Source organism: Sus scrofa, chromosome 13, assembly GCF_054392235.1.
Source record: "Sus scrofa isolate SSC_HxYL_T2T_F1_AM1 chromosome 13, Sscrofa_HxYL_maternal_Yorkshire_Landrace_v2.0, whole genome shotgun sequence".
Lineage (NCBI taxonomy): Eukaryota > Metazoa > Chordata > Mammalia > Artiodactyla > Suidae > Sus > Sus scrofa.
The window spans coordinates 212157065-212183526 of record NC_139395.1 but is presented as its reverse complement, the minus strand read 5'-3'; the positions used below and the strand labels follow the sequence as shown (position 1 = coordinate 212183526).

Here is a 26462-nt window from a genome sequence, read left to right as displayed (position 1 = left end):
GACGGGAATGCCTGTTCTTTATTTTTTGACATAAGAAAACTTAACGAGGTTAACCACAGTGATGGGGAAGGTGGTACTGAGGAGAATAACCAAAAAAAGCAGTAACAGTAACATTTGCGTGGTGTTTACCATTCACAAGGCACTGCTTTGTAGTAACCTACACATGATAACTCATATTACCCTCTCGACTGCTCTATGAAGTAGCTTTACTAGTCTTTTTTTTTTTTTTTTTTTTTTTTTTTTTTGTCTTTTTTTGGTCTTTTTGCCTTTATAGGGCCACACCTGCAGCACATGGAGGTTCCCAGGCTAGGGGTCTAATCGGAGCTGTAGCTGCCAGCCTACACCACAGCCACAGCCACGAGGGATCCGAGCTGTGTCTTCGACCTACACCACAGCTCAGGCCAACGCCAGATCCTTAACCCACTGAGCGAGGCCAGGAATCCAACCTGCAACCTCATGGTTGCTAGTCAGATTCATTTCCACTGCACCATGAAGGCAACTCTTTTTTTTTTCCTCCAGCCTTGCTCATGGCATGCTGAAACTCCTGGGCCAGGGATAGACTTACTAGTCTTATTTCCCACTTTACAGATGAGAAGATGATTCAGAGAGGTTAAAAAATTCACCCAGAAAAAAAAAAAAGGAGTTCCCTTTGTGGCTCAGTGGTTAATGAACCCGACTGACATCCATGAGGATGCAGGTTCCATCCCTGGCCTCACTCAGTGGGTTAAGGATCCCGAGTTGCCATGAGCTCTGGTGTAGGTCAGAGATGAGGCTCAGATACTGCGTGACTGTGGCTGTGGTGTAGGCGAGCAGCTGCAGCTCAGATTTGATCCCTAGTCTGGGAACTTCCATATGCCTCGGGTTCAGCCCTAAAAAGCAAAATAAATACATAAATAAGAAACACGCCCAGGTTTCAGGAATCCTGAGTGATGTAGACTGCCTGCAGCAGAGACAACAGCCCCACTGCTTCCCACTGCTGTCCTCCTGTGCTTTCTTGCTTGTCGCTGGAATCTATCCACTTAGGCTGGATGGATTTCAACTCTGGATCACCAAGACTTTCTTAAGGGTATCAAGGAACGGTGAGGAAGGAGAGCTGCTAGGGAGCCAATTCCAGGGGGCTCCAAGCCCCCTGGACCGGAGGACCTTATAGATATGGGTGATCCCTAAATGGTCAGGAACGAGAAGAGCAGAGAGACTGGAGCTTGCTCTACTCTGGCACCTCCAGGACACAGCAGGGTGAGGTGGGCGAAGGGGCCTAACTACGATGGGGTCACAGTGAGAAAGGTGATCACGAAATTCCCTTCACAGACCTGGAACTGTCACTGACAACACCCTCCTCTCTACTCTCCTGCTCAGGCTGCCCCATTGGACAAACCTACTCTCGCCAACCCAGCCTAGGGGTCAAGTGTTCTAATGGATTGTTTATCTTTTTTCTTATTGATTCATTGGGGCTCTTAATATAATCTGGGTTCTAACTCTCCCTTGATTATTTATGCTTCATATATTCCCCCCGGTCCATGGTTTAATATTTTACTCTCTTTATAATGACTTTTGATGAAAAGAAATTCTCAATTTTAATGTATGAAAATATATCCAGGGGAGTTCCCACTGTGGCTCAGCAGGTTAAGAACCTGAGTAGTATCCATGAGGATGCGGGTTTGCTCCCTGGCCTTGCTCTGTGGGTTAAGGATCTGGTGTTGCCACAAGCTGCATTGTAGGTTGCAGATGCAGCTGGGATCAGAGAGCTCTGATTCAACCTCCAGCCCAGGAACTTCCATATGTCTTGGGTTCGGCCCTAAAAAGAAAAAAAAAAATAAATAAATAAATAAATAAAGAAGAAGAAAAGAAAAGAAAGAGAAAATATATTGATTTTCTTTCTTTTTTTTTTTTTTTTGTCTTTTGTTGTTGTTGCTATTTCTTGGGCCGCTCCCTCGGCATATGAAGGTTCCCAGGCTAGGGGTTGAATCGGAGCTGTAGCCACCGGCCTACGTCAGAGCCACAGCAACGCGGGATCCGAGCCGCGTCTGCAACCTACACCATAGCTCACGGCAACGCCGGATCATTAACCCACTGAGCAAGGGCAGGGACCGAACCCGAAACCTCATGGTTCCTAGTCGGATTCGTTAACCACTGCGCCACGACGGGAACTCCTGATTTTCTTTCTTTATGGTTCCTGTTGACTCTTAGTTTTGCCCTTCACATTAGTCCAGCTTTAACATGGCTGGAATTGAAGTTCGTGTATGGTGTGAGGTAGGGCTCCAAGTTCATTTTCCCACATAGAGATAACATTTATTGACCTATCGAACCCTTTCTCACTGCCATTCCTACATGCCATTAGTCATGTTTCCACCTTTGTGGGTCTGCCTCTAGGCTCCCCACTTAACTAGATCTTTGTTAATGCCTTTCAATAGTTTGATAATTTTTCTCCACAATGGGCTGGTTACATCTTCTGTTGGATATCTTCCTTAAATATCCAAAAAATTTCCATGACTGTTGTAATGGTATTTAAAAAACTACGATTTCACTTAATTGCACAATTCCATTGAACGGTATCAGTTCAAGTTCAAAAAGGTGAAACTGATCCATGCTGTTATGTGGGTGTGGGCAGTGACTAAAAGGTGGGAGAGAGACTTTTAGGGAGGCTGCCTCTTGTTTTCTTTCTTGATCTGGGTGTGAGTTATGTGGATGTGTTGAGTACGCAAAAATCCACAGAGTTTTTTTTGGCTATGATTTATGTACGTAATTTCTTGGAAGTTGAAAAGCAGCTTACATAAAAATGTGTTTATTTTCTAAGTGATTGTTGCTAATGTATAAAATGCAAACATTTTTACATTAACTATTTTGTGGGCAACAACTTGGCTAAACTTATTAGTCCTAAATATTCATCTCTAGATTCTGAATTTCTTACCTACCCAGTCACATTATCTATAAATTATCATTGTCCCTACTCTTACTTTTCAGACTTTAAGCTCCATGAGGGTATGGATTTTTCTTTTTTGTAAAATAATGGCCACACCCGCAGCATATGCAAGTTCCCAGGCCAAGGACTGAATCAGAGCTGCAGCTTGACCTATGCCACAGCAGTGGCAATACCGGGTCCTTAACTCACTGCACCCAGTTGGGGATTGAACCCACGCCTCAGCAGCCACCCAAGCCGCTGCAGTTGGATCCTTAACCCACTGTGCCACAGAGGGAACTCAGGCATGGTTTTCAGTTTGATTTATTCACATCTATATCCCCAGCACCTATAACATGTGGACACACAGTAAGTATACAGTACACATTGGTTAAATGCAAAAAAGAAGGAGGAGGAGAAGAAAAGAGAGTGTTTAAATTTTTTAACATCTTTTTTTTTTTTTTTTTTTTTTTAGGACCACACCCATGGCATATGGAGGTTCCCAGGCTAGGGGCTGAATTGGAGCTGTAGCCGCTGGCCTATGCCACAGCCACAGCAATGCCAAATCTGAACCATGGCTGCAACCTACACCATAGCTCACTGTAATGCCGGATCCTCAACTCACAGAGTGAGGCCAGGGATCGAACCTGCATCCTTACGGATACTAGTCAGGTTCGGTAACTGCTGAGCCACGATGGGAACTCCTTTAACAGCTATTTTGATTAAACATACATACACAAACATACTTGACCTGGGGGGTTCTGTTTTTACTATCCTTAGAGTTTTTACTTAAACGTAGAGTAACAATTTTTCATGGAGAAATACTAGACAGGCACAAGATAACAACAGTTCCTGTCATTACTTGGGGTCATCACAATAACAAGTGTAAATATAATTGGCAAGTAATTTGGGTGCATTTTAAGGTCAGAAGGAACCCCAGGGAGACCTGGGAGGAGGGTTAGTAATGAGTTAAGGCAATTCAGGCAGAAGATTATCTAGAAGCAGAGGGTTGTAGTGGGGCCTTTGTAGCTCAAGGCTGCACGAGAGCTATGAGCTGGCGAGGGATTTACCTAAAAGTTCAAGGCTAAAGCAATGCATGGCCAACAGAAGAGTTGGGAGTGAAAGCTGAAAATAAAGCCAGCAATGAAACACTAACATAAAAGACCCCCCCCCCCAAAAAAAAAAACACGTGTTAAAGATACACAGGTAAACGATAGATAAAAACCAACCATTCTTGCAAGACCGGGATCCTTGTGGATGAAATCCAGCCCAGAGCCATTTACATCTCATAAACCACAGCCGGGGGCCAGGTTCAAAGACTCCAAAAGCCCCTTTGCCCCTCCCAAATCCCTCCCCAACCCAACCTGAACCAATAAGAACAACAAGAAAAAGAACAGTACGTCAGCCCTGGAAAAGAATGAAACAATGCAAGGCTATTTGCAGCAACATGGGTGGACCTAGAGATGATCAAATTAAGAGAAGCAAGTCAGCTAGAAAGATAAGCATCATATGCTATCGCTTATTTCTGGAATCTAAAAAAGGGATACAAATGAACTCATTCACAAAACAGAAATAGACTCACAGAGGTAGAAAACAAACTTCCTGTTACCAAAGGGAGTAGTGGAGGATGGGAAAGATAAATTAGGAGTTTGGCAAGATTAATATATACACACTCTACTATATATAAAATAGGTAAACAACAAGGACCTACTGTACAGCACAGGAAACTATACCTAATATCTTGTAATAACCTGTGACAGAAAAGAATCTGAAAAAGAATATTTATACATGTAGACTGAATCACTTTGCTGTACACTTGAAACTAAGACAACGCTGTAAATTAACTGTACTTCAGGAGTTCCCGTCATGGCGCAGTGGTTAACAAATCCGACTAGGAACCATGAGGTTGCGGGTTCGATCCCTGGCCTTGCTCAGTGGGTTAAGGATCCGGCGTTGCCGTGAGCTGTGGTGTAGGCTGGCGGCTACAGCTCCGATTCGACCCCTAGCCTGGGAACCTCCATATGCCGTGGGTACAGCCCTAGAAAAGGCAAAAAGACAAAAACAAACAAAATTGTACTTCAACTAAAAAAGTTTTAAAGAAAGAATTAGAAGAATTAAAAAAAACATAAAAAGAATACTACACTTTTATCACCTGTGGAGGGATATTTATTTAGGACTGTTAAAAAATTAGAAGAAGGGGTTCCTGCTGTGGCACAGTGGGTTAAGAATCCGACTGTCGAAGTTTCCACTGCGGCTTGGCAGATTAAGAACCCAATGGAATCTCTGTGAGGATTTGGGTTCACTCCCTGGCCTGGCTCAGTGGGTTAAGGCCCTGGTGTTGCCGCAAGCTGCAGCATAGGTTACAGATGTGGCTGGGATCTGGCGTGGCTGTGGCTGTGGTGTAGGCCTCAGTTGCAGCTCTGATTCAGCCCCTAGCCTGGGAACCTCCGTGTGCTGCAGGTGCAGCCCTAAAAAGCAAAGAATCCAACTGCAGCGGCTTGGGTTGCTGTGGAGACAAAGATTTGACCCTTGGCCTGGTGCAGTGGGTTAAAGGATCCGGTGTTTCTGTAGCTTCGTAGGAGGCTGCAGCTGTGGCTAGGACTCAATCCCTGTCCCAAGAACTTGCCTATCATGCAGGTGCAGCCATAAAAAGAAAAGAAAAAATTGGAAGAAGGCAAATGAGCTCAAACATAGAAAAACAAATTCCTGAATGAAAAAATTATAAAACTAATGTTGAAAGAAGGCAATGGGCAAGAGAAAATGAAAAATGATGGGGTGAACCAAAACATATGAGGAGGTTTTAGAGATATGTAAGATCAATACCCAGACTTGGCTGAGATGAAAGGCCCTGAGCAGGAATAATACACCCCAGGAAGCACAGAGAAAGCACAAAGTGGCTGGTTTCACTAATAATTAACACAGGAGTTCCCATCTTGGGGCAGGGGAAACGAATCCGACTAGGAACCATGAGGTTTCAGGTTCTATCCCTGCACCCGCTCAGTGGGTTAAGGATCTGGCGTTGCTGTGAGCTGTGGTGTAGGTCGCAGATGAGGCTCGGATGTGGCGTTGGTGTAGGCCAGCGGCTACAGCTCTGATTAGACCTCTAGCCTGGGAACCTCATATGCTGCGGGTGCGGCCCTAAAAGGACACAAGACAAAAAACAAAAAACAAAAAACACAAAAACACAAATAGGAGCAATGCTGAGGTCTGTTATACTATGATAAACAAAAGTAGTAAAAAATGATGAATATCAGCAGAACTTTGAAGAAATGTGTACACCTCTATGTTGACACTAGCATTATCAACTAATTCTTTATGCCTACTATTTATTTATTTTTGTCTTTTCTAGGGCTGCACCTGTGGCATATGGAGGTTCCTAGGCTAGGGGTCAAATCAGAGCTGTAGCCACTGGCCTATGATGCCAGAGCCACAGCAACGCAGAATCCCAGCCGTGTCTGCAACCTACACCACAGCTCACGGGCAACACTGGATCCTTAACCCACTGAGTGAGGCCAGGGATTGAATCTGCAACCTTATGGATACTAGTCAGATTCGTTAACCACTGAGCCATGACGGGAACTCCCTTTATGTCTTTATTGAAGATAAATTCACTTTGTGTATATATCCCACTGAAATAATTCAAACTAAGAAAATAATCCGTATCAAAATGTTTACTGCATTATTCACAATGGCCAAAGAAAGAAAAGAAATAAAAAAGAAATCAATCCAAATGCTGTACAGCTAGGAAACGGTTAAGGGACAAAAGATATATTAATAACATTGGAACACTCTGTGATTATTGAAAATCATATGTGGACAAAGCATAAAATGCAAAAGATATGTTTTTAGGAATAGAAAAGAACCCAGGGATAAAATAACCTTTTTTTTTTTTTTTTTTTGGCCACATCCAAGACATATGGAAATTCCTACACCAGGGATCGAATCTGCATCACAGCAGCAACCAGAGCCTCTGCAGTGACAATGTCAGATCCTGTGCACCCCCAGGGAACCCCAACACCTTGTTGTTTTGAGAAAATGGGGTTTTCTTCTGCAAAATACTTAAGCATATAATAAATATTCCTAAGTAAAATGAAAAATAAAGAGAATTTAAAAAAAATGCTACATACCAAAACTTTGGGGAAATCATTTCTTAAGCATATATAACCAATCCGTTTCAGTGTCACTATGGTGCTTATGAAGACAGCAGCTATTACAAACAGAGTAATTATTCCTCCTAGTTTGGTAGATTCTGACGACTCTGTTGGCGAAAAATTAAAGGGCTTTATTTCAAAACAAATCCAATAAACAATTGCAGTTGGGAATAAATGAGCACTGATCAGGTGGTGGAGGGGTTTATCAAGGGAGCAAAAGTTGGAAAAACTATTGTTAAATACGAAAGAATGGAAAGTCATCCACATATACATTTAAAAAAAAATGGTGAAAACAATAGATTCAGTTTTTGAAAGTAAAAACTTCGTCTAGTTGGTAATTATATCCTATCTCTGCAGTGTCTAAGATGGTAGCCATTCACCACGTGTGACCATTGAAATGTAAATTATCAAAATTGAAAAGGAGTTCCCGTTGTGGCGCAGTGGTTAATGAATCCGACTAGGAACCATGAGGTTGCGGGTTTGATCCCTGGCCTTGCTCAGGGGGTTAAGGATCCGGCATTGCTGTGAGCTATGGTATAGGTTGCAGATGCAGCTTGGATCCTGTGTTGCTGTGGCTCTGGCGTAGGCCAGCGGCTACAGCTCTGATTCGACCCCTAGCCTGGGAATCTCCATATGCCGCAGGAGTGGCCCAAGAAATGGCAAAAAGACAAAAATAAATAAATAAATAAATAAATAAATAAATACTAAAAAATAAAAATAAAAAAACAACCCAACCCGTTTCTGAGTCACACTAGCCAGGTCTCCAGTGCTTGTTAGCATGCACCACAGATAGGAAAGAATGGAAAAAAGGCAGTTTGGATAAAACAACTGGGTCACTTTGAGGCTGACCTTGGGCCACACCAGGACCAAAAGCAGGGCTGTGCAAAGTTGCTATGTCCTATTAGGAGTTCTCCTGTAGTTCCTCACCAAAATTACTTTTGGAACATTTCAATTTTTGAATGAAGATAGCTTTTTTTCCATGAGTCCAAATGGACTGAGAAGAAATCAATTGTTATGTAACTAAGGTTCTCTTAAATTTCCAGAAAGACTTTTTATTAATATGAATCCTAAAACCACAGCCTCAGGCAATAGAGGAGAGAGAAAAGGAAAGATGGATGATATGTTTAATTTGTCTATCTATCAATCATCTATCTATCTACCTGTCTGTCTATCATCTATCGACCTGTCTATCATCTATCTTTCTGTCTATCATCTGTCTACCTGTCTGCCTATCTATTATCTGTCTATATATCTACCTGTCTGTCTGTCCATCTATCTATCTACATGTCTATCTATCTATCATCTATTTACCTGTCTATCATCTATCTATCTACATGTCTGTCTGTCTATCTATCTATCTGTCTTTCTACATGTCTATCTGTATGTCTATATATCTATCTACCTGTCTGTCTATCATCTATCTATCTACATGTCTATCTGTCTGTCTGTCTATCAGTCATCTATCTACTTGTCCGTCCGTCTGTCTGTCTGTTGATCTATCTTCTATCCAACTATTTATCTACCTATCTATCTACCTGTCTATCATCTATCTGTCTGTCTATCTATCATCTGTCTACCTGTCCGCCTATTACCTATCTGTCTGTCTATATATCTACCTGTCTGTCTGTCCATCTATCTATCTACATGTCTGTCTGTCTATCATCTATCTATCTGTCTATCTGTCTGTCTATCTATCTATCTATCTATCTATCTATCTATCTATCTATCTACCTATCTATGTTTTGGCTGCGCGCACGGCATGTAGAAGTTCCCTGGACAGGGATCGGGTCCGCGCCTCTGCAGAGACAACGCTGGGTCCTTAACCCAGTGAACCACAGCAGGAACTCTGGATCATTTATTTTAAAAGTCTTTCAGAGGACTAAAGAATGAACAGAAAGAAATTCAGTGAAGATCTGCGATCTTAGGTGGAAGAAGATTCACAAACCCACGCTCATTCCCATCGGACTGAAGGAAGGCTTGTCGTATCAATGGCAGTTCTACAATCAGATCTAGCCTAAAAGGCACAGCTTTATAATGCAAAATTCTTACATGTGTAGAATTTACATCCCTGAAAAGGACGCTGTGAACCAAAGTGATTGCTTTGGAGGAGCAATGACATCATGGGATTCCGACCCCACCCCTCTTCATGCCCCAGTGAATCACTTGAACTAGAATTTCAGTTTTAGGCTCTGCTTCTAGGAAATAAAAACAAGATGCCACCCTATTTAAAAGAGACCTGCTGTCCTCTACCTAACACTGCCCCTCCCCCACTCCCTGCTTATTTTTTTTCCCCATAGCATTTATCATCAATTAATATCCTACATACTTTTTAATCTTGTTTTCCTATCTCTCTATATTACAGTGTAAGCTCCGTAAGGTCAGGAATTTTCTTTTTATCTTTTTGGGTTTTTTTTTTTTTTTGGTCTTTTTCCATTTCTTGGGCAGCTCCCATGGCATATGGAGGTTCCCAGGCTAGGGGTCGAATCAGAGCTTTAGCCGCTGGCCGACACCAGAGCCACAGCAACTTGGGATCCGAGCCACGTCTGCAACCTACACCACAGCTCACGGCAATGCCGGATCCTTAACCCACTGAGCAAGGCCAGGGATCGAACCCACAACCTCATGGTTCCTAGTCGGACTCGTTAACCACTGAACCATGACGGGAACTCCCAAGGTCAGGAATTTTCATGTTTTATTCACTGTGTTATCCCTAGTATCAAGAAGAGAATCTGGCACATAGTAGACCCCCAATAAAGGTCTGTGAAAAGGTCCCTTAGGACCTTACTGAAAAAAATGCCAACCAATTCATGTAAGGTTTGACCAAAGGGAAGGCATTTCTGTAGATCTCTGGACTAAATCCCCCCAGATCAGTACTGTCTTAAGATGTGTTCACTGCTGAGTCCCGGTAAGTTAACTCTGGTCATCCTTCTAGAATCCCTCGCCATCAAAACCTATCTGGTGCCTATATTTGGCTAGTTGGGCGTGGTTCACATGGCCAGTTTGGACAGTGACAAGGCCATCTAGTTCCTAAAGTTTCAGACAAGCATTGGGACATGAAATATTTGGGAAGAGAAGCTGTACTTTAATAATTTGGGGTAATGATAAAAGGATGGAGGCTGATGATATACAATGATTTGCTCAGGGAAATAGGCAGTGATGGGACAGCATGCTGTCTGTGGCCTGACTATTTTTTTTGGAGGTGAAACAGAGAAACAGGGCGGACTGAGTTTGAGCAAACCAGTACCTGTCATGTTATACTACTCATCTGAGTTTTTACTCCTGTGACATTCTGACTTATAATAAGATATACAGAAGTGGGGCCTTTGTCCTCAATTCTGAAACCCTTGGAATTGCCTGTGATAAGAGCAAAGAAAGTGAAAGAAGCCTTTTTGGTTATTCATAACAAGTCCCTTTCAACCTCACTTGGTTTCTGTTAACCAGGTGACTTTTGGAAAGCCCCAGACCACTGCGGGGGTGGGGGGTGGGGGGTGGGGGGGGCAGTTGCCAGGGGAACCAACCTGGAGATTTAGAGGGATTAAACTTTCAGCCCAACCCCCTTGATCTTTAGGGAGGGGAAAGGAACTGGAGAAGAAATCACCAATGGCCAAGGATTTAATTGGTCATGTCTAAGTAATGAAGCCTCCATAAAACCCCAAAATGATAGGGTTCAGAGAGCTTCCAAGTTGAACAGGGAGAATGCCCAGAAAGGACATAGAGGTCCAAGCCCCGCCCCCCCCCCCCCAACTACCTTGCCCTCTGAATCTCTTCCTTTTGGCTATTCCTGAGTTGTAACCTTTTCTTTATTCTTTCTTTTTTTAATTTTTTTTTAAATTTTTTATTTGTTGCTTTTCAGGGCCACATCTGCAGCATGTGCAAGTTCCCAGGCTAGGGGTCGAATCGGTGCTGCTGCTGCCCGCCTACACTATAGCCACAGCAACTTGGAATCCAAGCCACACCTGTGACCTGACCACAGCTCAAGGCAATGCCGGATCCCTGAGTTGTAACCTTTTCTAATAAACCAAGAATCTAGTAAGTAAACCATTTTCCCAAGTTCTGTGAGCCCTTCTAGCAAATTATCAGAGCTGAGGAAGGGTTTGTGGGAATCTGATTTCTGGCTGGTTGGTCAGCGTCCACGCGACAACTTGAACCTGCAATTGGCAAGTGAAGCTAGGCGCGGAGAGGGGCAGGCTTGTGGGATCTGATGCTGTCTCCAGGCAGATAGTGTCAGACATGAGTTAAATTGCAGGACACCGAGCCGAGGTGGAAGAAGAATTTGGGGTGGTAAAACACCTCCCCACATCCGGAGTACAGGAGTATTCTGTGAGCAGAGGGGAAATCATTGCTCCATTCAACTGGTTTTACAGTTCTGTTTGTTTATAAGATCATGGGATTATATTGGTAATAAAATCTGGCCTTTGTCCTTGGTTCTTGGCACAGCATCTCAAAAGCCCTCAGAATTTCCTCAGTGATAGGAGTGTCTTTGGGGGACCCTATCTGTGTTTACATGAATGAGCTGAACTTCTGGAATTTCTGGCCCTACCCCTGACCTCTAGGGAGGGGAGAGAGGCTGGGGATTGACTTAATCACCAATGGCCAATGATTTAATTAATCACGCCTACATAATGAAACGCAGTAAAAACTCTGGACGGCAAGGCTTGGGGAGATTCTGATCAGTGAACCTATTAAAGCACAGGGAGGGTGGTGGATCCTGACTCTGAAAGCACAGAAGCTCCTGCACTTGGAAGCTTCCAGACTATGTGTCTCTTCATTGGGAGGCTCATTTGTATCCTTTATAATCAAAGGGTAATCATAAGCAGAGCATTTTCCTGAGTTCTGTGAGTCACTGTAGTGAATTATTAAATCCAGGAACCTCTGCATTTGTAGCCAGGTCAGACAGAAGTGTGGGTAGCCTGGGGACCTAGGACTGGCAGTGGGCATCTGCAGTGGAGCAGTCTTGTGGGACTGAGCCCCTTAACCTGTGTCACCTCCCAGTAGTTAGTATCAGAACTGAATCGAAAAATAAAACTACCATACCATCCAGCAATCCTACTCCTGAGCCTCTATCCAGAGAAAACCATAATTCAAAAAAGATACAGGCACCCCATTGTTCATTGCAGCACTATTTACAATAGCCAAGACATGGAAGCAACCTAAATGCCCACCCCCAGAGGAATGGATAGAGAAGATGTAGTACATGTATACAATGGAATATTACTCAGCCATAAAAAAGAATGAAATAATGTCATTTGCAGTAACATGGATGGACCTAGAGACTCTCATACTAGTGAAGTCAACCAGACAGTGAAAGACAAATATCATATGATATCACCGATACGTGGAATCTAAAAAAAAAAGATACAAATGAACTTATTTGCAGAATGGAAACAGACTCACAGACTTTGAAAAATTTATGGTTACCAAAGAGGACAGGTGGGAGGGGAGGAATGGACTGGAGATTTGGGATTGGCATAGGCACACTGTGGTATATGGAATGACTGGCAAAAGGGGACCTGCTGTATCGCACAGAGCATGCTACCTAGAATTCTGTGATAATCTACATGGGAAAAGAATCTGAGAGAGAATAGATATGCGTAAATGTATGATTGGGTCACTTTATCGTATAGCATAAATGATCACAGCCCTGTAAATTAACTACACCTCAATAAAACTTAAAAAAAAAAAAAGAACTGAATTGAATCTCTGGACCCCTGGTTGATGTCGAGAACCAGTGTTAGAACACAAATATGTTAATTTGTTTTGGATTTACATTTTTGTATAGGTATAAAGAATCTTTATTTATTTATTTTTTTGCTTTTTAGGGCTGCACTCATGGCATATGGATGTTCCCACTCTGAGGGTCCAGTCGGAGCTATAGCTGCTGGCCTACGCCACAGCCACAGTAACACAGGATCGGAGCCTCATCTGTGACCTACGGCACAGCCCACAGTAACCCCTGATCTTTAACCCACTGACCGAGGCCAGGGATTGAGCTCGAAACCTCATGGTTCCTTGTCGGATTCGCTTCTGCTGCGCCACGATGGGAACCCCCGGTATAAAGAATCTACATGGAGTTGTAGATTTGCCCACATTTAACTGGCATAAAAATGACTGAAGCTAAAGCCTTGAGATACTTTTTCCTTTAAAACTGATCTCTGTGTCATTTGCCTGTGACAAATGACACTGCCTGAAGTTATAACAAACGCTGGGCACCTTGATGTGTCAGGCACAGGTTAGTGGCCCTCACTTCAACCACAAATGAGCCGTAGCACTCAGCCACTTCCTTCTAAGTCTCGTTTTCTTTTCCTCTGGTAGATCAGAACATTCAAGAAGCTCTCACTGGGGTTGGAAAATTCAGAAAGGCTTCTTTGGGGGCCATCTTTGTGGATTTTCACCTGTGGTAAAACATTTGGAGACGCAGGGCCTTCTCGAGAAAATAATCAGCAGTAGATGTTCCATAGCCTGATTGCTTTTGCTGCCAATTCCTCCCTGCGGAGGAAGGCTCAGGGAGCACGCTGTTTACGGTTTAGATGCCTTGGCAACAGAAAGGCTTTTCAGCCTCATCTGTCCTGACAAGTTTCCCTTTCATCTGTGACCTACAGCCACTTTTCCCGAGAGCCAGCCCACATCTACGAACCTCACCGCATCCATCACTCCACCCTTTGATACCTCTGCCGCTGCTTCAGCCGCCCAGCCTCCTCCAGCTCTTGGCTTGAATAATGGCCAAGCTAAGGGCACACAGAACTGACCGTGATCCTGGGTCCCTGAGATAAAAGCGTTTCCACGGCAGGAGAACTTGTGACTTTATCAAGGAAGTTACCTGCTTGTCCCCATGGTGGGGCAACATGAAAGGGACTCTACCAGGTGGGCGAGCCTGACAAAAACATCTCTGGGATGTGCCTTTGTTGGAAGAAATACCTTTAGTGGCCCAGAACACTGAAAACTCATTAAACGGAGGAAAAGCAAGATGTGCATTTTCAAAAACTGTCATACCTGATTCCCGTTGAATGAAGGTACATTTTAAGGGTGATCTATTGATTTTATTCTGGTCTTTAGGCTCAAAATAGACAGAGACACAGTAGTTTGTGTTTGGAATTAACTTGTCGATGACATAATTGAAATTTTCAGTGATGTTTCCCTTTATTCGGGGTTTATGCTGTAAAAAGGAGCAAAACATCAGGAAGACTTTTGAGTGAAGAATACCATTTAGAGGTAAAGCACTTAGACTGTCTTTGGGGATTTGTCTTCGAATCTTAAACAGGGTTAGAAATATCATAGGCTTTGCAAGAAAAAGTATAAGTCACTCAGGGCAAGCAATCTATCACTTGTGTGACTGTACCTATAAACCCCCCCCCACACACACATACACATGCGCATTATTTAAACCATGAAATCTAGCCTATCAACTTCCTTTTACAAATGAGGTGGAAAAGTCCCAATGAGGCAAAACTATCTCCATGATGTCATTTTGGCAAGACGAGCTTATCCAGCAGTAAGATCATCTCGCAAAAATAAGAAAATAAGATTATCCTATTTCATTAATGATCTGTGTCTACACTCCAGAAAGTGCTTTTATATATACTAACTCATTTGATTAGCAAGAGTCTGCAAAGTTGGTGCTATGCTCCTTCTCCAGATGAGGTAACTGCAGCCCAGAGTGGTTAAGTAACTTCCTCAAAGCCACACAGCTTGTCTGTGGCAGAACTGAGGCTGATGTCTGGCGAGGTCTTCTCCCTAAAAATACTTTGCCTCTTCATCCCTAGCTCCTTCTCCATCGAAGAGATGAAATGAAGGTTCTTTCATGAAGAATAACTGCTGTGTAACGCTGAGTAGTTTTCCAAGTACATGCTTGCCCGTAGTTTTATAGATAAGGATTTGTAGCAGATCAAATACAGCCTTCTGTAATATTTTTTTTCTATAAGTTTCAATTGCGAAGGAAGAGAAGTTATTTTTTAACACTTCCCAACAAATGAAAAGATCTTGCATGGGAAACACGCGATTAAGACAAAAAGGGACAGAAGCAGAAGGGTGGGCAGGCTCTCGCCTCTACGGGAAACTGCGAAGCGGTAGCTGAGAGTCAGAACATCTGTCTGTGCTGCACACCTGACATGGTCAAATGTGATCTCAAGTCAGCAATGCTTGCTTCCTGTTTCGGGTGGGTGGCCGAAAGGAGGCACCCTGCCTCTCTGCCCTGGGACTCTGTGCCCTCTCCCAGCTGTGACTCATGTTGGTCCAGCTCCCAGCCAAGGGCAACCCCTTCTCATGCCCATGATTTTCTGTCACCTCTCATCTCCTCCAGGATGCTGTTCCAGCACCCACCCCCTCACCAACATTTTCCCTTTGCACATGAACATGTTGTCATTGTACCTATCTTTTTTTGTTATTTTTTTGTTGTTGTTCTTTTTTTTTTTTTTTTTTTTTTGCTTTTTAGGGTCACATCTGCAGCATAGGGAAGTTCCCAGGCTAGGGGCTGAGGACTGAATTGGAGCTGCAGCCACAGCCACAGCAACGCCAGATCCGAGCCAAATCTTGGACCTACACCACAGCTCACAGCAACACCAGGTCCTAACCCACTGAGTGAGGCCAGGGATCAAACTCACATCCTCATTGATATTAGTCGGGTTCATTACCCTTGAGCCACAAAGGGAACTCCCTTATTGCTCCCATCTTAAGCAGAGGCAAACTAATACGTATGGGATGGAGGAGTTTCCGTTGTGGTGCAGCAGAAAGGACTCCACACCTAGGAACGATGAGGTTGTTGGTTCGATCCCTGGCTTCACTCAGTGGGTTAAGGATCTAGCATTGCCATGAGCTGGGGTGTAGGTCACAGATGTGGCTCAGATTCCACATGGCTGTGGCTGTGGTGCAGGCTGGCAGCTGTAGCTCCAATTTGACCCTTGGCCTGGGAACCTCCATATGCCGCAGGTGCATCCCTAAAAAGCAATAAATAAATAATAATAATAATAATACATATGGGATGGATAAACAGCAAGGTCCCACTGTATAGCACAGGGGCCTATAGTCAAGATCCTGTGACAAACCATAATGGAAAGGAATAGGAATAATACTATATATACGTGTATATATAACTGAATCACTTTGCTGTCCAGTAGAAGTTTACACAGCATTGTAAATCAACTATATTTCAATAATTTTTTTAAAGCCCCTTCCTTGACGCACGCCACTGTCCCTCCAGCTACCATGGCATCCCTCTTCTTCCCTTTATAGAAAACTCTGGAGACTTCTTTCCTTCGGTGTCAAACCACAGTGAAGCCCACACCCTTCATTTTTAGGGGGTGGCTGCACCTGAGGCATGCAGAAGTTCCTGGGCCAAGGATCAAACTCCTGCCACAGCTGTGACCCGAGCCACAGCAGTGACAATGCCGGATCCTTAACCTGCTGCGCCACCAGGGAATTCCCAGCGACCCTTCAGTTTTAATTACTCAAATCATTCCAGATGTCTTTTTTTCTTTTTTCTTTTTAAGAGCGCCCAATGTATTCACTGTCAGAACTGGACTCGGAACTGTTTGGGCTACTTACCTTCTTCGCGATCCCCCCCGACGGCTTTTCGATGACTTGTACTAAGTAAAACTGTAATTCTTCCTCATTAAGTGTCTTGGAAACAACAGACTGAAAGTTCACATTCACATTGATGTGGTCTGTGAAACCAGCAACCTCAAAGTCTGGGGGGTCCAAAGACATTGCTTAAAAAACAAAACAAACCCAAGGTCAGTCAATGACAGCAAGATGGCAATGTTTCCATTGTCATGATACAACCAGACCTCTTTACAAAAGCTTTTTTTTTTTTTTTTTTCATGGGCCGCACCCATGGCATATGGAAGTTCCTGGGCTAGGGGTCAAATTGGAGCTGCAGCTGCCAGCCTACACCACAGCCACAGCAACGCTGGATCCGAGCTGTGTCTGTGACCTCTACCATAGTTCATGGCAATGCTGGATCCTTAACCCAGTGAGCGGGGCCAGGGATCGAACCCTCATCCTCAAGGATCCTAGTCGGATTCTTAACCTGCTCAGCCACAACAGGAACTCCAAAGCTGTCTTTTTTTTAATTGTTGTGGCCCTTGCTGAGGTATGGGTTATATATATTTTTTTACTGGTGAAAAACTGAGAATGATAAAAGTGTAGTGGTGTGTCTACTCTTACCACAAGAAATGGAGGACAGATTTGGAGGTGAAAGTCAGTACTTTGGCAATTTTCAGGTTGTATTCGAAATACAAGTGTGAAAATTCTATTCATAAGGGTGAGAATAGGAGTTCCCATGGTGGCGAAGAGGGTTAAGGATCTGAAGCTTAGGTCGAAGCTGCAACTTGGATTTGATCCCTGGCCTGGGAACGACCAGGTATCAGGGGTGCAGCCAAAAAGAAAAAGAAAAAAAAGAGTGAAAATGATTTCTTTTCATATAATAATACATAACCATTGCAGAAGCAGCAGAAAATACAGAGAGGCAATTGTCCTTGAATGGGGTTAATCATCTTTGCCGATGCTGTATGTGTGTGGATCTATACACGTATATAAACTAAACTATCGTGAACACACATACACACGCATCTCAAATCAAATCATTTGCACATTGTTTTGTGTGATATATGTTTTCACTTAACTAATAAACATATTAATGCAAGTTTATCTACGTTAAGAACTGCCCAACTATGGAGTTCCCATCGTGGCTCAGCAGAAACAAATCTGACGAGCATCCATGAGGACGCAGGTTTGATCCCTGGCCTCACTCAGTGGGTTAAGGATCCGGTGTTGCCATGAGCTGTGGTGTAGGTCGCAGGCGAGGCTCGGATCTGAATGTTGCTGTGGCTCTGGCGTGGGCCGGCAGCTACAGTTCCAGTTTGACCCCTAGCCTGGGAACATCCATATGCCACCGCTGCAGCCCTCAAAAGGCAAAAACAAAAACAAACAAAAACAAATCAAAAAGAACTGGCAAATATGATCTGTGGGTTAGATTTTGCATAGCCTGTGGGTTCAGAATGGTTTTTATTTTTGAAAGGGCTGTAAACAAATGAAGAAGGATATATGTCAGGGACCATATATGGCCCACAAGTCTAAAATATTTCTTTCCTGGGAATTCCCATTATAGCTCAGTGGGTTAAGAGGTTAAGAACCTGACTAGAGTCCATGAGGATGCAGGTTCATTCCCTGGCCTCACTCAGTGGGTTAAGGATCCGGCGTTGCCCTGAGCTGCAGAGCAGGGTGCAGATGCGGCTCTGATCCTGCAGCTGCAGTTCCAATTCGATCCCTAGCTCGGGAACTTCCATATGCCACAGGTGCAGCCCTAAAAAGAAAAAAGTTAAAATAAATAAATAAATAAATAAATAAATAAATAAATAAATAAATAAAATAAAGTATTTCTTTCTGGCCCCGAGAAGTTCCTGTGCGGCTTAGTGGGTTAAGGATCTGGCAATATCACTGCTGCATCTCCAGTCGCTGCTGTGGCAAGGGTGCCTTACTGTCCATATGCCACGGACATGGCAAAAAAAAAAAAAAAAAAAAGTCACTTGCCCTGATCTCCATCATAATTTTTCACAGCTAATTCTATCCCACTAAGTGGCTGTCCTATCATTTAACTGACTCATTCTATTGAGCATTTAGACTGGCTCTAATTTTTCTGACCAGAATCTACATATCATGAGTACTCGTAGAGCTCAATCTTTGCATTTGGCTGGAATCTTTTCTTTAGGACAAATTATTAGAGGGATTCTGGATTACAGCAGGCATGTGTTAAGGTTTTTAGATTTATGTATTTATTTTTATGGCCCCATCTGCAACACATGGACGTTTCCAGGCCAGGGACAGAATCTGAGCCATACCTGTGGCAACGCTGGATCCCTCAACTCACGGTGCCTGGTCAAGGATTGAACCTGCACCTCCACAGTGACCTGAACTGCTGCAGTTAGATTCTTAACCCACTGCTCCACAGTGGGAATGCCAAGGTTTTTAATACGTACTGCCAAACACCCTCAGAAAGGCTGTGTCAGCAGTTCCCATAGTGGATCATCGGTAACGAATCTGACTAGTTTCCATGAAGACGTGGGTTCGATCCCTGATCTTGCTTGGTGGGTTAAGTATCTGGCATTGCCATGAGCTGTGGTGTAGGTGGCAGATGAGGCTCGGATCTGGCATTGCTGTGGCTGTGGCATAGACCAGCAGCTGCAGCTCCGATTCTACCCCTAGCCTGGGAACTACCATATGCCATGGGTTTGCCCCTAAAAAAAAAAAAAGAAAAGAAAGGAAGAAAGAAAGGCTGTGTACACTCCCCGCATTTCCTCTAAATCTGGGTATTTACATATCATTACTATTTTCATATACATTCTTGAATGGTCTGAACACCATTTTCTTTAGGATGGGCTTTTCTTTTCTCTGTGGACATGCACACAAACAAGCAATTCCACAAGTCCAGAGAATCTCACAAGCATCTGTGTTTGTTCCAGTGGGATTCAGCTGTCATCACTGTGCTCAGCACGCATGCGTGGGTACACACCCACACAGCCCTCTCCAGGGAGCGGAAGCCGCATCTTTCTTTTGGAAACAGGCTGCAGATCAGGACACGGAAGAAGTGATGGAGCCTGGCTGCAGTAGTTAGGAAAACACTGGCCCAAAGAGTTGTGACAGCTCAGATAGAGGCTTTTTTTTTGGTAAATTTAATGTTCTTTTTTTTAAAATTTATTTTTTATTGTTATTTCCCCCCACACATTTTTTCCCCCCACCGTAGATAGAGCATGTACACATAATTTTGACTCCCATTGTCATGCTGCATTGTAAGTATCTAGACATAGTTCTCAGTGCTACACAGCAGGATCTTGTTAATGCCTACAGACTTTCTGCACCCCGTTCCCCACTTCCTGTCAGGTGTGAAAGAAAGCACAAAGCAGCAGCTACTCTATACCAGACCTGAACACAACACTGTCAATCAACTCTACTTCAACTAAAAATGAATTTTTAAAAAGTAACAGCTATGAATGTCCAAATGCCTGCTTTATACAGGCACTGAGTCCTCATCTGCAAAGGACAGGCTATCGTTCCAGTTTTCAGATAAGAAAACGGAAGCTCAGAGAGGCAAAGGAACTACTCCATGGGTACAGAGCCAGGAAGTAGCCGGGTCAGGAGATGAACCTAGCCCTGTGTCTAAAACACCCTTGCAGAACTTCCTAATTCGTGGCAATGCAAAGAATGACCGTTTTGGTGATGATAATGAAGATCATATTTTGTTTTTTGTCTTTTTTTTTTTTTTTTTTTTTGCTATTTCTTGGGCCGCTCCTGCGGCATATGGAGGTTCCCAGGCTAGGGGTCGAATAGGAGCTGTCACCACCGGCCTACGCCAGAGCCACAGCAACGCGGGATCCGAGCCACGTCTGCAACCTACACCGAAGCTCATGGCAACGCTGGATCCTTAACCCACTGAGCAAGGCCAGGGACCGAACCCGCAACCTCATGGTTCCTAGTCGGATTCGTTAACCACTGCGCCATGATGGGAACTCCCCGATAATGAAGATTATAAAAGATGAACTCTGGAGTTCCCATTGTGGCTCAGTGGGTTAAGACCCCACTGTTGTCTCTGTGAAGATGTAGGTTTGGGCCCTGGCCTTGCTCAGGGGGCTAAGGATCCGACGTTGCTGCGAACTGTGGCGTAGGGCTGCAGCTGCAGCTCCGATTTGATCCCGGGTCCAGGAACTTCCATATGCCGCAATTGTAGGTGTTAAATGAAAAAAAAAAAAAAAAGGGATGAACTCACTGTCTGTTGCCATGAAGAAAGAACCCATGCACGTGACCAGAGCTGTGTTCTCTCTGAATGCAACCACTCTGGGAATGTACGTCTCCGTCAGGTTTATCCACACATCTGTTAGGTCACAAAATGACCTTGTGATATTCGCACAAGTCTCAACCATCTTCATATTTTCTTGTTTGCTTTGAAAGGGAAAGAGATGGCAAAAGGTGACTTTAGCACTTACATGATGAGAATCCATGACCTGTAAACCCTGCCTCATTCCTTTCTGGCTCTGCTCAAATGTCACGGTGTGAAATCACCTGTCGTCACCACCTTATTGCAAATGGGGTGCCTTACCTCACTCCCCTAAGCACCTTATTTCTCTCTCTCTCTCTTTTTTTTTTTTTGTCTTTTCTAGGGCCACATGTGCACGGCATATGGAGGTTCCCAGGCTTGGGGTTCAATTGGAGCTGTAGCCGCTGGCCTACACCACAGCCACAGCAACGCCAGATCTGAGCCGCGTCTGCGACCTACACCACAGCTCATGGCGACGCCAGATCCTTAACCCACTGAGCAAGGCCAGGGATCGAACCCGCAACTTCATGGTTCCTAGTTGGATTCGTTAACCCCTGAGCCATGAAGGGAACTCCCCTTATTTCTCTTTAAAAATTTTCTTTCTTAACATATAGTTGAGTTACTATGTTATGTCCATTTCTGCTGTACAGCAAAGTGACCCGGTTATACATATATATACATTCTTTTTCTCATACTATCTTCCGTCACGGTCTATCCCGAGAGACTGGATATAGTTCCCTGTGCTGTACCGCAGGACCTCACTGCTTATCCATTCTCAATGGAATAGTATGCAGCTACCAACCCCAAACTCCCAGTCCACCCCACCCCTCCCCTCTCCCCCTTGGCAGCCGTAAGTCTGTTCATGTCTATAAGTCTGTTTCTGTTTTGTGGATAGGCTCATCTGTGCTATATTTTAGATTCCACAAATAAGTGATATCATATGGTATTTGTCTTTTTCTTTCTGGCTTACTTCTCTTAATATGAGACGCTCTAGTTCCTTCCATGTTGCTGCAGGAGTTGGTCTTTGTATAGCTGAGTAGTATTCCATTGCGTACAGGTACCAATCTTAATGCATTCATCCGTCAATGGACATTTAAGTTGTTTCCATGTCTTGGCTACTGTGAACAGGGCTGCCATGAACATACGGGTGTATGTATCCTTTTGAATTGTAGTTTTGTCAGATGGATGCCCAGGAGTGGGACGGCTGGGTCATATGGTAATTCTATACTTAGTTTTCTGAGGTATCTCCATCGTGTTTTTCATAGTGGTTGTGCCAATGCACATTCCACCAATGGTGCAGGAGGCTTCCCTTTTCTCCACACCCCCTCCAGTATTTGTTATTTGTTATTTGTAGACTTATTAATGCTGGCCATTCTGACTGGTATGCAAGCCCTCTCTCTTGATCTCTCTTTCCTGCCTTTATTTTTCTTTGTACCATTTGCCCCCACCTGCCCCATTATATCTTTGTTCACTGATCTCTCAGCCTACCTGTAGAATGTCTTCTCCAAGAAAGCAGGCCTTTTAGTTCATGGTGACCCCTGGCAGGTAGTAGACCCCTAATGTTTGCTGGATAAATGAATGAGTGACTGTTGGGTGTTCACGGCAGGGGCCCCGATCTCCCTGCCCCCACAGACACTCATGGATGCTCTCCCTGAGACCCCCCCCCCCTCTTGGGAGAAGGACCACATGGTCCAGTCCTAATTCAGCCTGTGCCATATGGGGACAGCACAGACAGCCGCTTTCTTGAGCTTCAGAAAGGCTGGTAGGAGTTCCCGTCATGGCGCAGTGGTTAACGAATCCGACTAGGAACCATGAGGTTGCTGGTTCAATCCCTGGCCTTGCTCAGTGGGTTAAGGATCGGGCATTGCTGTGAGCTGTGGTGTAGGTCACAGACGTCGCTCGGATCCCGAGTTGCTGTGGCTCTGGCGTGGGCTGGTGGCTACAGCTCTGATTAGACCTGTAGCCTGGGACCCTCCATATGCCGTGGGTGGGGCCCTAGAAAAGGCAAAAACAACAACAACAAAAACAAACAAACAAAAACCCCCCAGAAAGCCTGGTAGTGATAGATGTGACCGCCTGATACAGGCATGAACTCACGAGCAGGTACCAAAGAGAAACCCACAAGAGGGCCTCCAGTGGGCCAATCAGCAGCAGCGGCAACAGCTACGAGCCAAGCAAACAACCAACAAATGGATGCTCCAAGGGGCTACTGGATCAAAGCCATGGCTTAGGAGGGTGATTATGAGATATGGGAAGAAGAGAGTCAAGGAGGGTCCCATCCATTATGTCATGAATCCCAGAAGCAACCCCGAAGGAGAAGCACTAGCCCAGAGAGACTGCTCTGTACCCAAGGGTCACAGCTGGTTGGCGACCAAGGCAGACTTTGGACCTGAGCCTGTCCTAGGCTGGGCGGGGCAGGTTTCTGATGTGCCACTGAGCGAGGCCAGGGATCGAACCCTCATCCTCATGGATACTAGTCAGGTTCCTTTACCACTGAGCCACGATGGGAACTCCAGAATATTTGTATTTTTAACCAAAGCCAATTTCTACAAGTCAGAGCCTCAGAAGCAAAATAATTTTTGCATCTATTTTTCATAATGATTTCTCTAATTCAGTAAGTCTGGGTGATAAAGAGTGTTGAGTTTTCTGAGGACAGGAGTCGGAAGTTCCGGTGCTGTAGCCGTGGTGTAGGTTGGCGGATACAGCTCCAATTGGACCCCTAGCCTGGGAACCTCCATATGCTGCAGGTGTGGCCTAAGAAGAAAATAAATAAATAAATAAAAATTTTAAAATATTTATTTATTTATTTTGTCTTTTTGCCTTTTCTAGGGCCGCTCCTGCGGCATATGGAGGTTCCCAGGCTAGGGGTGTAATCAGAGCTATAGCTGCCGGTCTACACCAGAGCCAGAACAACGCAGGATCTGAGCCGCGTCTGTGACCTCCACCACAGCTCAGGGCAATGCCGGATCCTTAACCCACTGAGCGAGGCCAGGGATCGAACCTGCAACCTCATGGTTCCTAGTCGGATTCGTTAACCACTGAGCCATGACGGGAACTTCTAAAATTTTAAAAATATTAAAAAAAAATACAAACATTTTGTCAAAAATAACTTTGGGTTGTCCAAGTATTCAATGCAATTAAAAACAGATAGGTCTTTTGCCTTTGGACTTTCAAAGCTCTGAATAAAATCCAGATTGGGGGTGGAGAGCCAGAGAGAAAAGTTCTACCACGAGATCACCCCTTCCCCAATCCCACATAACAGAAGGATGAGACGTTTAGCAAGAGGAAAATGAAAATGTCAAACCAACCTCATGATCGTGTACCATAATGTGTAGTGAGTTGGCACGACCAAATGATTTTTTAATTCCCATGATAAGATTGACTGGGAATTTCGGAATCTCATCTTTAAAGTGCAAGATTCATCTGAAGAATCTAAAGGGAGTGGGAGGAAAAAAAGAAAAGAAAAATTAAAATCACGAACCCACGGCTGTATCTTGGTCACGGTCCAACCTGTCTCTTGGGATCTGGAGTCCCGCACTTCCAGCAGGCAAGCCTTTCCCAAGAGCCCTGGGGTCCTGGAAACCCAGAAGGAAGAGCTCTTCATTGTATGATTAATTGAACTCATACAATTAATAAATGCAACACAGTGTCGGGGGCAGGCATGCTTCGGAAACAGGAACTCAGCATTGCGTAAACAGAATTTGGGCTCACCCAGTTATGACCGACTCTCAGCAGCTCCCTGCATCAGAATAACCCGCCCTGTCCTGAGCCACCCCATCTTCTCAGCTCAATGATTCCCCTCTCCTCTGGCCCTCCCTAAGCGGCTCAGCCCACCTCAGCCCACAGCGAGTTTCTCTCCTCAGAATTTCCCACTGTGCTTATTCCCCCCTTTTTTGGGAGGTGGGGTGGGGGGAATGTGTACCCAGGTTGGCCCTTCCCAGTCATTTCAGCCCCAGGGCTATGCTGAAGCAGGTGCTAGTCATAGACCCATGCTACAGACCATGACATTGGGAAGCTGATGTGTGCAGTGTGAAGGAAGTGGCAGTGGCCAAGGAGACTTTACAGCTGTACTTGTCACATCCTGCCTTTTATGGTTAATGGCTAAAGTGTCAAAGATCATCTCCCAGTGCTCATCAGAAGGCTGGATACACAATGAAGAGTGAGGGTGTGTGGACAGGTTTCTATGTAGGCAAGAAATTTAGTTTTCAAAAAACATATTTTTGGAGTTCCCATCGTGGCTCAGTGGTTAGTGAATCTGACTAGGAACCATGAGGTTGCGGGTTCGATCCCTGGCCTTGCTCAGTGGGTTAAGGATCTGGAGTTGCCGTGAGCTGTGGTGTAGGTCGCAGATGAGGCTCGGATCCCGTGTTGCTGTGGCTCTGGCATAGGTTGGTGGCTACAGCTCTGATTAGACCCCTAGCCTGGGAACTTCCATATACTGTGGGAGCGGCCCTAGAAATGGCAAAAAGCAAAAAAAAAAAAAAAAAAAAAACACAACAAAACATATTTTCCCTTATTCAGTACCAGGTACCAAAGAACAGGTGAGAGAATGCAGATTAAAGGGAAGTTATATCTGGATGCTCTTTTGTCTGTGTCTCTTCATTTTTCTATAAATGACAATATTAAGAGTCAAATGTTCTTTATTTTTTATTTTTTAAATTTTTTGTCTTTTTGCTATTTCTTGGGCCGCTCCCTCGGCATATGGAGGTTCCCAGGCTAGGGGTCGAATAGGAGCTGTCACCACCGGTCTACGCCAGAGCCACAGCAACGCGGGATCCAAGCCGCTTCTGCAATCTACACCGAAGCTCATGGCAACGCTGGATCCTTAACCCACTGAGCAAGGCCAGGGATGGAACCCGCAACCTCATGGTTCCTAGTCGGATTCCTTAACCACTGAGCCACGACAGGAACTCCAAGTCGAATGTTCTTTTAAAGGATTTGAAGATTTTCTCTAGGAGTTCTTGCTGTGGCGCAACAGGTTCAACCGTGTCTCTGTAGCACCAGGATGCAGGTTCGAACCCTGGCCAGGCACTGTGGGTTAAAGGATCCAGCCTTGATGTAGGTCACAACCGCAGCGGGGATCGGATCCCTGGCCCAGGAACTCCATGTGCCATCGGGTGACCAAAAAAGAAAAAAAAATTTTTTTCTCTAATGTTAATTTCTTATAATAGTTTTGTGAGACAAATGTGAAACCTAGAATTGGCTAAATTTTGACTTTGTTTACAGAGAAAGCATTTGAGGAAAAAAGATTCAGACAAAATGGGCAATGGATCTGGGATCAAAAATCAAATGTCCCACATGTTTGACTTCTAAATGCTCCGTCCAACACTCTGACCCTTGTACAAAATTTTACCAAGCCAAGAAAACCACTTACCAGACAAAATAAAAGAAATACCAAACACGAGGCTGATGTGCACTGGGAAGAAGAAAAAACAGGTTAGAAAAGCAACAACACTTTCTGGAGTTCCCGTTGTGGCTCAGCGGGTTAAGGACCATCTAGTATCCATGGGATTACAGGTTTGATCCCTGGCCTCCCTCAGTGGGTTAAGGATCTGGAGTTGCCCTGAGCTGTGGAGTAGGGGGCAGATGTGGCTCGGCTCCCGTGCTGCTGTGG

General features: G+C 44.4%; 1 protein-coding gene across 6 annotated transcripts in view; it reads right to left on the bottom strand.

Moving 5' to 3' along the window:
- IFNAR2 (interferon alpha and beta receptor subunit 2) overlaps positions 1-26462 on the bottom strand; it is an 85942-nt gene that overhangs the window by 2226 nt on the left and 57254 nt on the right. For 2 of the 6 annotated variants that reach the window (NM_001204775.2, XM_021068450.2), the window contains 6 exon segments: positions 7024-7154; positions 14038-14200; positions 16585-16748; positions 20801-20973; positions 24157-24280; positions 26223-26264. In NM_001204775.2, the coding sequence (NP_001191704.2) occupies positions 7024-7154; positions 14038-14200; positions 16585-16748; positions 20801-20973; positions 24157-24280; positions 26223-26264 (797 nt within the window). 6 annotated transcript variants of the gene reach the window in all.